At 47.3% G+C, this 16,192-nt stretch overlaps 1 protein-coding gene across 2 annotated transcripts in view; it reads left to right on the top strand.

Moving 5' to 3' along the window:
- RHOJ (ras homolog family member J) overlaps positions 1-7,599 on the top strand; it is a 91,750-nt gene extending 84,151 nt beyond the window's left edge. Inside the window, exons 5-6 of one of the 2 annotated variants that reach the window (XR_009864837.1) lie at positions 366-531; positions 5,188-5,275. Coding sequence is in view for 1 of the 2 variants with exons in the window: in XM_062181843.1 (XP_062037827.1) it covers positions 5,188-5,334 (147 nt within the window). In the remaining variant the exon portion in view is untranslated. Of the gene's footprint in view, positions 1-365; positions 532-5,187 lie in introns of both variants that reach the window. The other variant, XM_062181843.1, reaches the window with a different exon arrangement.
- The last annotated feature ends 8,593 nt before the right edge of the window (positions 7,600-16,192 follow it).

Here is a 16,192-nt window from a genome sequence, read left to right on the forward strand (position 1 = left end):
GCTTTCAACTCTGGCTCAGGACACAGAGCCTCAGCGCTGCCATTCTCTTAGCTGTGTGGCTGCAGCAAGGTTACTAAACCTCTCTGGGCAGTGGTTTCCCTGAGCCAAAAAAGGAGGATGGTGACAGGCTCACCTCATTAAGTTTTGGGTTTTTTTTGTTTTTGTTTTTGTTTTGTTTTTTTTTTTTTTGAGAGGTAGAGCAAAAGAGAGAAAGAAAGAGATCTTTCATCTGTCAGTTCGTTCCCCAAATGGCCTCAACAACCAGGGCTGAGCCATCCCAAAGCCAGGAGCCTGGAGCTCCATCCGGGTCTCCCTTATGGGTGCAGGGGCCCAAGCACTTGAACCATCTTCCGCTGCCTTCCCAGGTGCGCTAGCAGGGAGCTGCATCACAGACTGGGCAGCAGCTGGGACTCAAACTGGCGCCCACCTGGGATGCCGGTGTTGCAAGCTTAGGCTTAACACCCTGTGCCACACCACCAGTCCCACCTTTGTGAAGTCCTGAGATGATGACACGAGATCCTGCAGCACAAGGTACAGCCTAGCAAATGAACGATGTTGCTCCACGCCCGAGCCCGCTGATGCCTGGGGACAGCCGGGGGCCCCCTCTGCCTTTACCCCTGCCGCTGTGTGCCTAACCCTACAACAACCCAGAAGAAGTGCAAGGTTTTCTTCCACTTGGTTAGTTACTGTGGGTTGGCTGGTTGGTTGGTTGGTTGGTTAATTTCTTCTTGTCAAACTTGTGTTTTCTGTAGATCTCTGAGAAATTCCCCATGTTTTGAGCCAATACCTTTTTGCAATCAGAAAAGTGCTCTCTCTGGGTACAACCTCAGTCTCTCCTTTCTTCTTGAAAATCAGTCATTAGGTACAGCATGCTGCAGGGACCCCTTAGTCCTGAACACATGTATAGAACCTGCGTTCTATACATTCTGCAAGTCCTTTTTCTCCAAAAAGCAGAAGTCAGTTGCAGAAGAAAAGCAAGACAGTTTTCAATTGCACATCTCTCAGGGCCCATGTGATGGTTTTTAGCAATCTCTCAAACATGGCTGCACCTTTTCCCCAAACCAGGACGGATTTTTCACTCTGAGGCACAGAGCACTCCAGGTCTGGTCATCAGACTCACCACATAACAGAGCGCTGTTTCTCGCACCTGTTTCCCAAATCACACCCAAAATCTGCTGGCCACTTTTTCTGGAACTCTCTCTACAACGTGAGGTTATGTTAACCCAGTTACACAGTCATGCCTTTATTTGCTATTGCATTCTCTTCAAAACTTCTGGGAATGGGAGACAAGTTTGGGCTCCTCCTGCACTATCAAAAGGTGAACTCTGACTTGCTAAGGGCAGGACAGGTATGAGGTGAGGGGGTCCCAGCCAGTTTGCAGCTCAGCCCAGCACTCCAGAGATTTCTAGACTGACCCTGAGGCTGACGGTGGTTGTAGGGAGGTATTCTAGACAGAACAGCCCCACCGCATTTTCTAGATGTTTCTCAGTGTGACTAGTAAGCCAATGCATGACAAGTAGCCATTCAGTTGGCACATTCGCTAGGTTAGTGTGTTTATTTTTATGTGTATTTATTGGAGAGGCAGAGAGACAGAGGGAAGGGGCTCCCAGTCACTAGATCACTCCCCCAGATACCCACAATAGTCAGGGCTGGGCCAGGTCAAAGCCAGGAGCCAGGAACTCAAACCAGGTCTCCTTGGGTGCGGGTGCAGGGTGGCAGGGACACAACTACTTGAGCCATCACCATTGCTTCCCAGGGTCTGCATTAGGAGGAAGCTAGAATCCAGAGCAAACCTGGGACTCGAACACAAATATTCCAATGTGGGACATGGATGTCCAGGCAGCATCCAAGATGCTAGGCCAAATGCCCGCCCTGGACAAGTCTGCTTCCCAGATGTGTTCGTATCGGGCATGGGGCACAAACTCAAAAGGCAACGCTTCGTGATATTGTTAGCAACAGTACTCCTCCACCACATCTGCTTTTAACTTTTTCAGGTTATTCCCTAACCCAAAGGCCAAACAATGGTCAAAATGACAGCAGCAGCACAGGTTTGCCTCATCCACCGATGGTTCCCACCCAGGCCCTCAGATTTGCCTATGCAGCAGGTGTTCTTGACAGCTTAAAATAAAGGGGGCGGGGCGGGGGGGGAATCATGTCTGTTGGAGAAGTTAAGAAATCGTTTCAGGCCCCAGCTTTACGTCATGCTCGGTTTTCGTGTCCGTGGCCTTTCAAACAAGTGGACAGCCTCAGTTCACTGTCCACCTGACCAGCTTCGTGCAGAGCTGAGACCAGGAGCACAGGTACTGTGGTGAGACAAGGAAAAAGAACACACATCAGGAGACCCAGACTCCAGGGCTACGTCTTCCCCTGGCTGGGTCCTACCTTTCTACAATTAATTTGACCTTTCTCAGGCCACTCCCACTTGATTCTAAGCTGAAATGTAACCTGCTTTACTGCACACATTGCAAACGGGCTGGCTGGCCGCGGTCATATATTCCCTCAGGTGTCTTGCTTGAATGGATGTATTTTTTTTTTTAAGATTTATTTATTTGAAAGTCAGAGTTACACAAAGAGAAGAGAGGTAGAGAGAGAGGTCTTCCATCTGCTGGTTCACTCCCCAGTTGGCCGCAATGGTCGGAGCTGCGCCGATCCGAAGCCAGGAGCCAGGAGCTTCTTCCAGGTCTCCCACATGGGTGCAGGGGCCCAAGGAATTGGACCATCTTCTACTGCTTTCCCAGGCCATAGCAGAGAGCTGAATCGGAAGTGGAATAGCCGGGACTGGAACCGGTGCCTATCATGGGATGCTGGCACTGCAGGCCAGGGTGTTAACCCACTGCGTCACACTAACCCTGCCGCCTCATTTGCATAAGCTGCTGGCCACGATAGGTGGACAATTTTGCTGTCCTATTTTCAGACATTAAAAGCTGTCTCCAGAAGCTCTCCCACCCAGCCAACCTCCCCCGAATCGGCTTTAATTTCTCAAAGTCCTCCTTAGAACATGAAACCAAGGACAAATATGGCTCCAGATGCCTTTATTTTGAAAAAGTGGCCCATATCCTATTGTTGAATCACACTGAGCTAGTGAGCTATTAAGACCCCTGGTCTCTTAGCCGGCGCCGCGGCTCAATAGGCTAATCCTCCGCCTAGCGGCGCCGGCACACCGGGTTCTAGTCCCGGTCGGGGCACCGATCCTGTCCCGGTTGCCCCTCTTCCAGGCCAGCTCTCTGCTGTGGCCAGGGAGTGCAGTGGAGGATGGCCCAAGCCCTTGGGCCCTGCACCCCATGGGAGACCAGGATAAACACCTGGCTCCTGCCATCGGATCAGCGCGGTGCGCCGGCCGCAGCGCGCTACCGCGGCGGCCATTGGAGGGTGAACCAACGGCAAAAGGAAGACCTTTCTCTCTGTCTCTCTCTCACTGTCCACTCTGCCTGTCAAAAATTAAAAAAAAAAAAAAAAAAAAAAAAACCCTGGTCTCTTTCACAGTAAGTGACAAGTCTACATAGCCTGAGATTTTTTTTAAAAATGAGGATCTACAGGGCTGGCCTGAATTTCTGTGTTTTTCACAGAGATGTGACTATCGAATACACCACAGTATGCCATCATCAAAAGCTTTTGAAATAAAAGTATAAAATACTGTGTCACTTAAATATACAGACTGTACACTAAGGAGGATGTCTCTGTCACTGAAGGTATAGTGTAATTTTTATTTTTACATGTTCAGGTTTTTTTTTAAATTTCCTGCCTTTTACAATGGAAATGCTGAATAATAGCACCGATTAGAGATCTTGTAAGAGGTACCTTTATAAGAATGACCTCTAAGACCACACCACCGCCCTCTGTAGGCCTGGCCAGCCTAGGACACCCTGGGCACACAGGACATACACTCCACTTGCACTGACTCCCCCATTCTGCATGCAAGCGAGAGGATACTAAAAACAACTTTAGGCAGCTCTATTGCTGAGAAAATGCATTTCACCCATATCACTGATGTTGCATCCTCTCCTGATGCTCTATATTTGTGTGGTTTTTACAGTCCTACATTAAGCATACATGTTTGTAGCTCATTTTCAGAGGGTACCACCTACCAAAAGTGATCCACAACCGTTAATTTCTAAGATCAACATGTAAAAAAATAAATAAATAATTACGCAAAAGTGAGGCTGGCAGACACAAACTGAGATGCAAAAGAGGAACCATAGTTCAGACTGGTCCCTAGGCTGTTTGCAGGACAGAGAGAAGGGAGGATTTGAGTAGGCAGAGGGCTGCCCCTCTCTCTCATACTCGTCTCTCCCTCCCTCCCTCCCTCTCTCTCATACTCGTCTCTCTCTCTCATACTCCTCTCTCTCTCTTCCTCTCTCTCTCCCCCCTCCCTCTCTCTCATACTCCTCTCCTCCTCTCTCTCTCCTCCTCTCTCTCTCTCTCCCTCTCTCTCTCCTCCTCTCTCTCTCATACTCCCCCTCTCTCTTCCTCTCTCTCTCTCCCCCCTCCCTCCCTCTCCCCCCCCTCTCATACTCCTCTCTCCTCCTCTCTCTCTCTCATACTCGTCTCTCTCCCTCTCTCTCTCATACTCCTCTCCTCCTCTTTCTCTCTCATACTCTCTCTCTCTCCCTCTCTCTCTCTCTCTCATACTCTCCCTCTCTCTCCTCCTCTCTCTCTCTCATACTCGTCTCTCTCCCTCTCTCTCTCATACTCCTCTCTCCCTCTCTCTCTCTCTCTCTCATACTCTCCCTCTCTCTCTCCTCCTCTCTCTCTCTCCCTCTCTCTCCTCCTCTCTCTCTCTCATACTCGTCTCTCTCCCTCTCTCTCTCATACTCCTCTCTCTCTCTCATACTCCTCTCTCCTACTCTCTCTCTCTCTCTCCCTCTCTCTCCCTCTCCTCCTCTCTCTCTCCCTCTCTCTCTCCCTCTCTCTCTCTCCCTCTCTCTCTCCTCCTCTCTCTCTCTCCCTCTCTTTCTCCTCCTCTCTCTCTCATACTCTCCCTCTCTCCTCCTCTCTCTCTCCTCCTCTCTCTCTCTCTCCCTCTCTCCTCCTCTCTCTCTCCTCCTCTCTCTCTCCCTCTCACTCGTCTCTCTCCCTCTCTCTCTCTCTCTCCCTCTCTCTCTCTCTCTCTCTCCCTCTCCCCTTCTCTCCTCCTCTCTCTCTCCTCCTCTCCCCTCCTCTCTCTCTCACTCGTCTCTCTCATTTCAGATCGGAGCACAGTGCTACCTGGAGTGCTCGGCCCTGACGCAGAAGGGTCTCAAGGCCGTTTTCGACGAAGCGATCCTCACCATTTTCCACCCCAAGAAAAAGAAAAGACGCTGCCCGGAGTGCCACGGCTGCTGCTCCATTGTCTGAGGAGGCGGGGGACCCACCGAGGGGTGAGAAAGGCAGCCATTCTCCGGGACCCAACAGGACTGCGCGACCAGAAAGGAACCCCCACGCCCCACCCCAGAGCCCGCCCAGGCACAGTGCCCTGCCCACCGCCACACCCGCTCTGCGGCCCGGCCTCCACTGCACACTCTCGGGACTGCGGAGCCGGCCTCTGACCGCGCACCCCTGAACACGTGGGAACAAAGTGGGAGGCCACCTTGCCTGTCACGTCTCTTCCTCCCAAGAGCGTGAGGCCAGCCGGAAGTCCTTCCCATGAGCCTGAGGCCAGCCGGAAGTTCCTCCCATGAGCATGGGGCCAGCCGGAAGTTCCTCCCATGAGCATGGGGCCAGCCGGAAGTCCTTCCCATGAGCATGGGGCCAGCCGGAAGTTCCTCCCATGACCATGGGGCCAGCCGGAAGTTCCTCCCATGAGCATGAGGCCAGCCGGAAGTCCTTCCCATGAGCATGGGGCCAGCCGGAAGTTCCTCCCATGAGCATGGGGCCAGCCGGAAGTTCCTCCCATGAGCATGAGGCCAGCCGGAAGTCCTTCCCATGAGCATGGGGCCAGCCGGAAGTTCCTCCCATGAGCGTGAGGCCGCCCGGAAGGAAATCATCACAGGAAAACCAAAGCTCCGTTGCTCCATTCGGTGGCCTTTAGTTGATGCCTTTGACAAAACATGGGAATACATGCGTACTAACCTCTTTTTTCTAAATCTGCTGTTCTACTCACGTATCTTATATTCGTTTATATTATCCCAATAATATCCTAAATTCCAGTTGACTCAGGCCTTACAAATCCATACCAAAGTAGCCTAAAGATACAGCATTTTATATTCACGTACAGTTTCACGGTGTTGCTACCAAAGCTGTTAGAACCAGCGTGTACCTCGGAATGGCTGTGTACAAGAAGACGTGAGAAAATTTTGAAATTTTTGCAAACTTACAGAGCCATGATCTCTGAATCTGGTTGTAAAAAAAAAAAAAAAAACAGCTGAGTTGTTGGCAGGCCCACACACATTCTTGCCAACGACTCACCGTACAAGTGCTTAAGTTGGTAGGTAGTCTGAGCTTTTTCATCTACTATTGCCGTGGCAAACACAAAAAAATATGAATTGTGTTTAGGAAAGTAGAAGTTCTGCATTTCATCAAATTTGGGGGAAGAATATGGCAGGACTCATCTTAAAATATTCTTTGTTCAGTAAAGTAGACATTTCTGCTCCCTATCCTCCCTGTTGTAGCCCTGTTCCTCCCATGATGTTATTCTTTCTCCTATGCCTGCCCTACCCTTCATTCTTCCCAGTCATAACCCGAACTGGCCATGGGCATGAAAAAAATCAAGAGTTAAAAAAACCCCAAAGCTCAAGCAAAGTGCCTCAACTCCCCTGCCCACTTTCAACTTGCCCGGTGTAGTTCCCATTCTGCCAAATGGCATTTTCCAGTTACAATCAGAAAATTGTACAATTATTGCCCCCCCCCATCTTTCCTTATTCATCCTCCCAAATATATAGTTAGGGACTAGATTTGTGAGTGCCAAGCTCTGGATCCGTTTCCAGAATAATCTGCCACATAAAGCAGGAACTTTGACCTTGAGAAGGTCAATGCTCCCAGTAAGGAGTCATGACTCCTTTCCATGTGACAACTCCAAACACCCAGGAATTCTTGTGTCATAAGTGAGTTACTTCCTACTCTTATATTAGAAGCCATAATCATTCATATTTGCTTATCACCTGGTTATATACTTAATCATTATTTTAATTGTATAAGCAGAGTGGATCTTTACAGTGTAAAATTACACCAATCCTAGTCGAAGACTTTATGGATTCGAGCTCCCTCTGTTGGAGGGGAGGGGACACAGAACTCCTCTTCCTTCTGCTCCTAGAAGAAGCACATAGAAAGGAATTGCATGGTGTGGGAGGTCTTTTCCATTAAGACTTTCCAGAACACTCTGTCAGTTTTAGGGGGTTTTGTTTGTGTGTTTGCTTAGAATTTCTAAAATGTGTTTTCCCTTTTTTCACATTTCAAGTACTAGTTCCCATCTCATCTAACTGCTAACACACACACACACACACATCCCTAAAGCAAACGGGAGTTCTGTAAGCCAAAGCTTGACATTTAGAGAAAAAAAGGACCTTCTGCCTTAATAAATGGGAATCAACTGTGTATGAACTATAGCTCTGCAAAGGTTATGATTTCATCCTTTACAAACAATAATGAGCATTTAGCACTGTAATAAAGGAAGTATGTCAGCCAGTTTTGTTACATTATTGCATAGTTACTTGCTAAGGGGCCGCTCCTCACTTCTCACTGACTCAGATGAAAAATTGAGAGCAACATGTTTGTTCTGCCAAGGAGAATTTTCCAGATATGTGCACTTCACAGGCAAATAGCTCCGCAGGTCATCTCCCTAATGGGCCATGGGGATTAACTTGTTCACAGTGGGGCGATCACTCCCTCAACTAGAAGCAAAATGTGGCTGGAGATTTTCAGTGTCTGGGGAGAGCACAGGCTCCAAGAGGTCTTATGAGTGGATTACCCAGTAAAACCATGTACAACAAAGCAACCAACGTGACTTAATGTCATTCCACCAAATTCATCATATAGTCCCTGCTTCATGGCAATGCCTAGCTCAGTTCACTAAAAAGTGCTTTCTACCCTAAGAGTGAATAAAGCTAAAGCTGTGTCTGAAGCCAAAGACACAGGAAGAGACCCAAAAATCTGAAGAAGGTCCACATCATTTTCCAAAGTCAACAAGTGGCAGCTATCAGCTATCTCTGTTTGAGAAAACAGTCTTTACTTTACAGAGTTAAAAAAAAAAAAAGTCCTCAGAAATGACAATCCAATTCCTCCGTGTACAGAGGAGAGACTCAGGCCTGAAGAGATGTGTTGTGCCGGAGTAAGATGTATCTTGGCTTTTCTGCTTCCCATCCAATGCCCGTCAACTCAATACAGCCAGTTATCATTACCACACATATTAAGTTGGAGTTTTCATAGACATACCGTAGGAATTGCATGTGCTTATTCATACATTTCAGACACAAAACTTTATATAGTTAGACCACTATAAACAAGGTAATCCATCAAACTACAAGTGAGCTAGAGACAAGAATTTTATCTATGGGCTAATATGCCTGGAATACAGCAAAGAAATCCCAACCTAATGGCTTGTTCAAATGGCTAGCTTGAAAGAGATCTTTTCACTCTGCTGTTTGTAGAATTAACAGATGTTGGGAACACAAAAGGACTAAGCCCTAAGTCAAAGCCATATCCACAGTAAGAAAATTGGCCGGATTTCTACCAAAAAAATTACATTCAAAGCACAAATGCGGAAGTCAAAAACTCCAGCGATCCTAAACCAGGAAGGGCTAAGTTGAGAAGTCACACACAAATGAGAGGAAGAAGAGCTTGGTCCTAAGCCTTCAATGACAATATATCCAATCATGATATGCAAAGAACCATCTGGAGGGTTTCTGGTTCATAAGAAAAGTAACAAATGATGTGCTTATAACCAGATGCAATTTTCACAAAAATACCCGTAAGGAAATAGTGTTAAAATGGAAGTCGGAGAGCAGTCGCAATTGCATTCCTAGTTTTAGGAGAAAATCAAAGAAGCTAAATCCAGAATTGGAAGCCAATGAACATGTCGTTATTTAGGGTGTAAGCATGCAGGCGCAGCAACCCCGAAAGGTAGAGTGTCTCTAGGAAGAAATATTTGACCTGAGGTGAGACCCTCGAGGGGCCGCATTACGTCCATCAAAGCAAAGTCAAAGTGATGAAAGCCTAGAACTTCAAGCTCTGCTTTAGGGAAGGTCCGGCACGGTGCTGGAGAGTAGGATCTAGCCAGTTATTGTGGGTTTTTTAATCCAGCCCCATGTTTCGCTGCCAGAAGGCAGAAAGAGAACCACTCCCAGGGAGTTGCTAACGCCTGCCTGGCCCCCAGCGGCTTCCGGAAGAAAGGATGGTTTTGTATAGAGTGCTCCAGGGTCAACAGGGCCAGGGTTGTGATAAAGCCACTTCTGGATTCCCTACAAATGAGTGGAGCTCTGCTCAATGCTTTTTGGATCCTTAATGGCAGTGAGGGGCTTACCTCTCTGACTTTCTCTGCCTTTGGGAGGGTATTTGTAAAAGTTCATGGGAAATGGAATTAAAAAATAAATTTATTTTGGCACAGAAAAAAATCTTGAAATCCATGCATAGTGTTTTCTTTTTTTATTTTTTTAAGATTTTTATTTATTTATTTGAGAGGTAGACTTACAGACAATGAGAGGGAGAGACAGAGAGAAAGGTCTTCCATCCATTGGTTCATTCCCCAGATGGCCGCAACAGCTGGAGCTGCACCTATCTGAAGCCAGGAGCCAGGAGCTTCTTCCAGGTCTCCCACACAGATGCAGGGGTCCAAGCACTTGGTCCATCTTCTACTGCTTTCTCAGGCCATAGCAGAAAGCTGGATCGGAAGTGGAGCAGCCGGGACTTGAACCAGCGCCTATATGAGATGCCAGCACTGAGGCAGTGGCTTTATCCACTATGCCACGGCACTGGCCCCATCTAGTAACTTATATGAATGATATTTCTTCATCTTCAGTGGGAAATTTCTGAATAACATGAATAACATTTTAAAAGCACAACCACAATAACAAAACAGCCACAGCAGTCCTTGGCTTTGAAACTCCACTGCAGGAATTTGGAGCTTTGGTCACAGCCTATTTTGTTTCTTTTTAGGGGATCTTATGCTGATGCACGGGTTGCTTTGGTGGTGCATGTGTGTGTTCCATACAAGCTCTACCCTGTTGGTTTCACCCTGGTGTGTGAGTTCTCCCATGGCTCACAAGTTTCCTGATAACTATGCAAGATCAGCAATAATTTCATGGAAAATATATATTGTGAAAAAAAAAAAACCTATGCATGGATTTCCACAACTTTTTTGCACCAAAATAAACTCAGCTCCTAATCCTGTTTTTTCCATGATGAATCTCTGCTGTACTCTCATAAAGATGGAGGAATTTTGTTGTATTTTTTTGGCAGGTGCTCCAAGCCCACCTACACAGGTGGCTGTCTTGGCTGAACAGGATCTGATTGATGTTACAGGGTGGTGATGTCTGGAGTGCTATGTAGAGAGGGCTCCAGGGCCCAAACCTGAGTCTCACGCTGAAGCAACCTTGGCACTCTTAGCCTCCCAGTGGCTGCACACGCTGCCTCCCAGGTCTACATTAGCAGGAAGCTGTATCAGGAATGGAGCTGGGATTTGGACTCGGGCACTCTGGAGTGGGATACAGGCATCCCAACCAGTTGCTTAATCAATGTGTCTCATCCTACAATTTTTTTTAACAGGCAGAGTTAGACAGTGAGAGAGAGAGAGACAGAAAGGTCTTCCTTTCCATTGGTTCACCCCCCTAATGGCCAGTACAGCTGGCGCGCTGCGCCGATCTGAAGCCAGGAGCCAGGTGCTTCCTCCTGGTCTCCCATGCGGGTGCAGGGCCCAAGAACCTGGGCCATCCTCCACTGAACTCCCAGGCCACAGCAGAGAGCTGGACAGAATCCAGAATCCCAACCGGGACTAGAACCCGGTGTGCCAGCGCCGCGGGCAGAGGATTAGCCAAGTGAGCCACGGTGCTGGCCTCATCCTACAATTTTTTTTATAGATGTTTATTTGAAAGGTAGAATGACAGAGAAGTGAAGGTACAGAGAGAGAGAGAGAGAGAGAGAGAGAGATCTTCCATCTGCCAATTCACTCCCCAAAGGGCCACAGTGGCTGGGGCTGGGCCCAGGTTGAAGCCAGGAACCTGGAATTCCGTCTGGGTCTCCCACGTGGGTGACAGGAGCCCAAGCACTTGGACCATCCTCTGCTGCTTTCCCAGGTGCACTAGCAAGGAACTAGATCTGAAGCAGAGCAGCTGGGATGCAAAATCATTGCTGTGACTGGGGATGCCAGCATCACACGTGGCGGCTTAACCCACTGAGCCACAATGCACACAATTTTTTAAACCAGTTTTTAAGCAATCAGAGAGTTTTCTCCTAGAATAACCACAAGCAGGAAAGTTAATGAATTTTTCACTCCTCACCTGGCTTCAATTGTGTGTTCACTCTGAGCAGCAGTAGTCACCAGCAGAATTGTATCCCAGCAGAGACAGCTCCCGTTATGACCGAACCTAGACATAACTAATTAATCAGAATCTGCATTTTAAAAGTTTATTTATTTATTTGAAAGTCAGAGTTACACAGAGAGAGGAGAGGCAGTGAGAGAGAGAGAGAGGTCTTCCATCCGATGGTTCACTCCCCATTTGGCTGCAATGGCCACAACTGTGCCAATCCAAAGCCAGGAGCCAGGAGCTTCTTCCAGGTCTCCCACGCGGGTGCAGGGGCCCAAGGACTTGGGCCATATTATACTGCTTTCCCAGGCCATAGCAGAGAGCTGAATCAGAAGTAGAGCAGTCAGGCCGGCGCCGCGGCTCACTAGGCTAATCCTCCGCCTTGCGGCGCCGGCACACCGGGTTCTAGTCCCGGTCGGGGCACCGATCCTGTCCCGGTTGCCCCTCTTCCAGGCCAGCTCTCTGCTGTGGCCAGGGAGTGCAGTGGAGGATGGCCCAAGTCCTTGGGTCCTGCACCCCATGGGAGACCAGGAGAAGCACCTGGCTCCTGCCACAGCGCGCTGGCCGCAGCGGCCATTGGAGGGTGAACCAACGGCAAAAGGAAGACCTTTCTCTCTGTCTCTCTCTCACTGTCCACTCTGCCTGTAAAAAAAAAAAAAAAAAAAAAAAAAAGTAGAGCAGTCAGGACTTGAACCAGCACCCATATGGGATGCTGGCGCTTCAGGCCAGAGCGTTAACCCACTGTGCCACAGCACCGGCCCTCAGAATCTGCATTTTAACAAGACCCCCAAGCGATGTTAAATTTGGGGAAAAACTGGTCTAAGAGATAACCAAATTCACCATAGACTTTATATCCAAACATACAAGGATACTGCAAAAATTCGTGGGAAAACCAGCCTAGCAGTTAGTGTACCAATTAGGACATTGGCATGTTCAAGTTCAATCCTGGGGTCCATTCCCAATGCCAGCTTTCTGCTCATGCAGAGCCTGGGAACAAGCAGTGAAGTCAAGGAATTGGATTCCCACCTCCCATGTGGGAGACCTGGATTGCATTCCAGCTCTTCGTTGAGCTCCAGCCCAGCCCCAGACATTCAGGGCCTTTGGGGGGGGTGAACCAAAGATGGGAAAGCTTGCTCACTCTCTCTCTCTTTCTCCAATTAGTTAATTATTTTTTGAAACATGAATTTATTTTTATGCAAAAAAGTTGATTATCCATGCACAAATTTTTCCTAATATGCATTTTCATCAACTTTTTGAAGATACCTTGTATGCATGGACTTCCCAGATGTTTTGCATCAAAATAACTGACCCTTTCATTGCATTTTCCATGTATTTTTTGAAGGATTGCCACCCGGTTGCCTGATGAAAAAAACATCAGATGGCACCTGTCCCTCGGATGCCACCCGTGGGCTAACATTCATGTCCCCTTCATTTCCTGATGGAGTAGAATAGGATCTTTTCTTCCTTCCTTTTTTCCCCCTTGTATGTGCTACCCAGCCTCAGTAGAGAAAAATTCATGTCTTGCACTCAAAAGCAGAAGAGCTGCATGCAGTCTGAAAGCTCTGAGTCTAAAGCATCTCTGCTTTGGAAGTCTTCCTGGTGTTTCTCCAGATTGCTTCCTTGATGAAAATCCTGTATAAATTTTTTTTCCATTAACAGCTTTCTAATTATTATATATTATATATATTTGTTGTAGAAATGTGTTGACTATTGAATTAAATGAATGAACAATTAGCACTGCAAGCCCTGTCATCAGAGCCCTCTGGTTGCCATTATAGATTTGCTGCCTATTACAGCCATGATGTATATCCTGTCTCTTACAGCTACATGTCCCCACCCGGTCTCTGCTCTCTCAGAACCCTGTCAGATCTGCTGACCCAGGAAGCCCAGTCCCCTGTCGTCACCCTCAGCCTACAAGCACAGCCACTATCAAGCTTCCGTGTTGCAGGTGTCCCCATAGGGAATCTGTTGTTGCTTTAGTGAAGGAAGTATGTGTTGAACCTGCCAGGTGCATTCAGCCAGGTAGGGGATTCTCAGGTCTTTGTAACAAGACTGTTCTAGCACATCCACTTCTCTGAGACTTTTGCTCATCAGTCTTCGCCAGAACAGTTCTGGCATCTTCTCCCTATCAATACAAGCCATCATTGTCTCCATGCCTGAAAAAGCCATCCCAACAGCACACTGGGACCAGAGCCCAGGTGCCTTTATGATGATGTTAAATCCTGAGTAATGGGAGACTGCTCCCATCTGGATAAACTCTTCTTATCCAACCTTATATTCTGACATCCTCCGCCTCTCAGTGGCCCAGTCTGATACTCTCAAGATCCATTGCAGGTCCATCCATTCTACCAGTCCTCCCGGTGCGCACTGTCAGGAGTGGAAGCTTCTTCAAGGAAACCTCCAGTGTAGCCATCTGATGGTCCCCAGCCCAGGTCTCTGTGTTCCCCAATGAATTAGGACCTAGAATCCGTGTGGGAGATACATACTCATCATAGTGATAGATGTCATCTTTTTAATAATTCAGCTGCTCTTCAAATTAGATCTTCGGTCTGGTTTTCAGCATGTTGGAAGAGAGTAGCTTCAAATGCAGCACAAAGAGCAGACCCTGAGGGCTTCGACTGCACTTAACAACCAAGTAATCTCATACTCACTGTCATGACCATTGTTCTGGTAGACACCATCCCATGTTCATTCCATACTACCCTAGGGGGATCCTAGTAATAGGGTTGCTACAGCACGTCTGATAGCTCTCCCAGCCAACATTACTGCACAGTGCATTTTAGCTGAGCTTCCCTAAAGAGAACCACCCTGGAGTTTATCCATTTGCCTCCTTAGACTCACTCTCTGCCTTTCAACATGCTACCCAAGCAAGCATTCAACACCTGAATCTATGGGCTCTCTTGCTCTCTGCCTTCCATTTGCTTCCTAATTGATTCAACAGAGGACTAAGGGATGGACAGAGAACCAAGTGGAGGTACCTGCTCCCCCACTTCCCTCACTGCCCGTCTTCATTTTGTCAAGATGACTTGCTCCTGGCAAGGGGTGCCTCTCTTGTTGGGCATCTCTCTCCTACCATTCCTTTTAGTATCTTATAATCCTTCCCCTTTCTCATTCCCTCAGCCTAAAATCGCCCACTGCTTTGGAACCAGAAGTGTTTCAGCTCCCTTTGTCATTTCCTTAACTCCACCCACACTTGGATTACCAGCCTCTTCTTTTTTTGTTAAACTCTGGGCAGCATCTCACCATGGTGCACCATTTGCTTCCTGTCGACTCTTCCTGACCCTCCAGTCATCTTTTCTGTAATTCTGGCAAGCCCTTGTGGTCTCAGAGAGTCCTGAGGAAAATTCTTAGAGGTAGGACAAGTGCCCTCCTTCCTAATCACCACCCACACTGATCGGGAGAGAACCCTGGGCACTCAATTCCTGTTTTACACAGAGCTGCTAAGGGTTGGCGTAGATTCTACTCTTGCCCTCTGTTCCCAAATGCTCACCTCAGCGTCCCAGTGCTTAACCACCAATCCCAGCATGGTTTGTTGCTTTTCTTGGGGGCTCATTCAGTCCTCATTCAAGGAGGGCTCCTATCTCCTGCACCACCTTTGGGACACGACATCCCAAACTAAGGCTTAAGTAAAAATAACCTTCTTGTGTTTTCTTGCTGTTGTAACAAGTGTATTACAGACCAAAAATACTTTTTGAAAGCTTTCATGAATTCAAAAGACAGAGAACATGCTTTATTGGCATTAATGCAGATTTTCTTGGAACAGTATGAAAAATGAACAAGATAAAACAACCCCTAAAAGGCCAGAATTAGAGACATTTGCTAACATTATAGTTTTTTAGAAAAAAAAATCACAGAATCAGCTGCTGTACGATTTTAGAGAGGGCAAGAGCCAGCCAATCAAGGATTTTTTTTCTCTCTGAGTTGGCAGTGCAGGTTTACCCCTACAAACATGGGATTTTTTGAGTTTAATAAGTTACAATTTCAATTTAAAATATGTTCCATGGGAAAGAATACTTGTAATTCACTCTTTTACCATAGCTTTGGGAAAATATCACACTCTAAAAAAACCATGATTTTAGTTTCATAAGTTTTTAGTTTTAAGTGATAACTTTCAGGAAAGCATTTTTTCTTTGTTTCCTTATAAGGAAGAATGTTTATTAAGTATCTTAAGGGAACTTTACTTGGGAAAAGAATTACATAAATCCAAACAGCTTTAACTCTGAGTTGTTGTCGATCAACCTGAGCAATCTCTATTTCTTGTGAAGATAATTGCTCTGTTAAAAGGAGAAGAGACCATTTTCTCTAGGAAACTTGGATTTCCTATGCATGCGTTTTGTTCATTCCTAGCTCTTGAATCACAAATCCAGATGGAAATCAGTGGTTGAACAGAACATGCGAATTTAAAGACGTTCTAGCCCTGTTTCCCATTCACACCCAGTGCAATAAATCCAAACTGGGGAAGGATTGAGATACACAAATCATGTTCCAAGGCTCAAGGCAAAGACAAATCAATCTGCAGGTGCACGAATCTGAGAGTTTGGTTTGGCTGAGGCACAAATGCTGTTCCGCATCTTCAGTCTAGAATGCAGTCTAGGCCTTGGGCCTGATCTGGCCTCAGGGAGACAGGTAACCTCCACAGCAATGGTCAGAAGGAAACAGTCCTTGGATCAGTCAGGGGGTGGGGGCGGGGTTGTACTGCTAGTGTACGCGGGTGTACGGGGCTCAAGGCCACCGGCCGTGTTCCACCACCCACACAAGCT

This window comes from Lepus europaeus, chromosome 22 (genome assembly GCF_033115175.1).
Source record: "Lepus europaeus isolate LE1 chromosome 22, mLepTim1.pri, whole genome shotgun sequence".
NCBI lineage: Eukaryota > Metazoa > Chordata > Mammalia > Lagomorpha > Leporidae > Lepus > Lepus europaeus.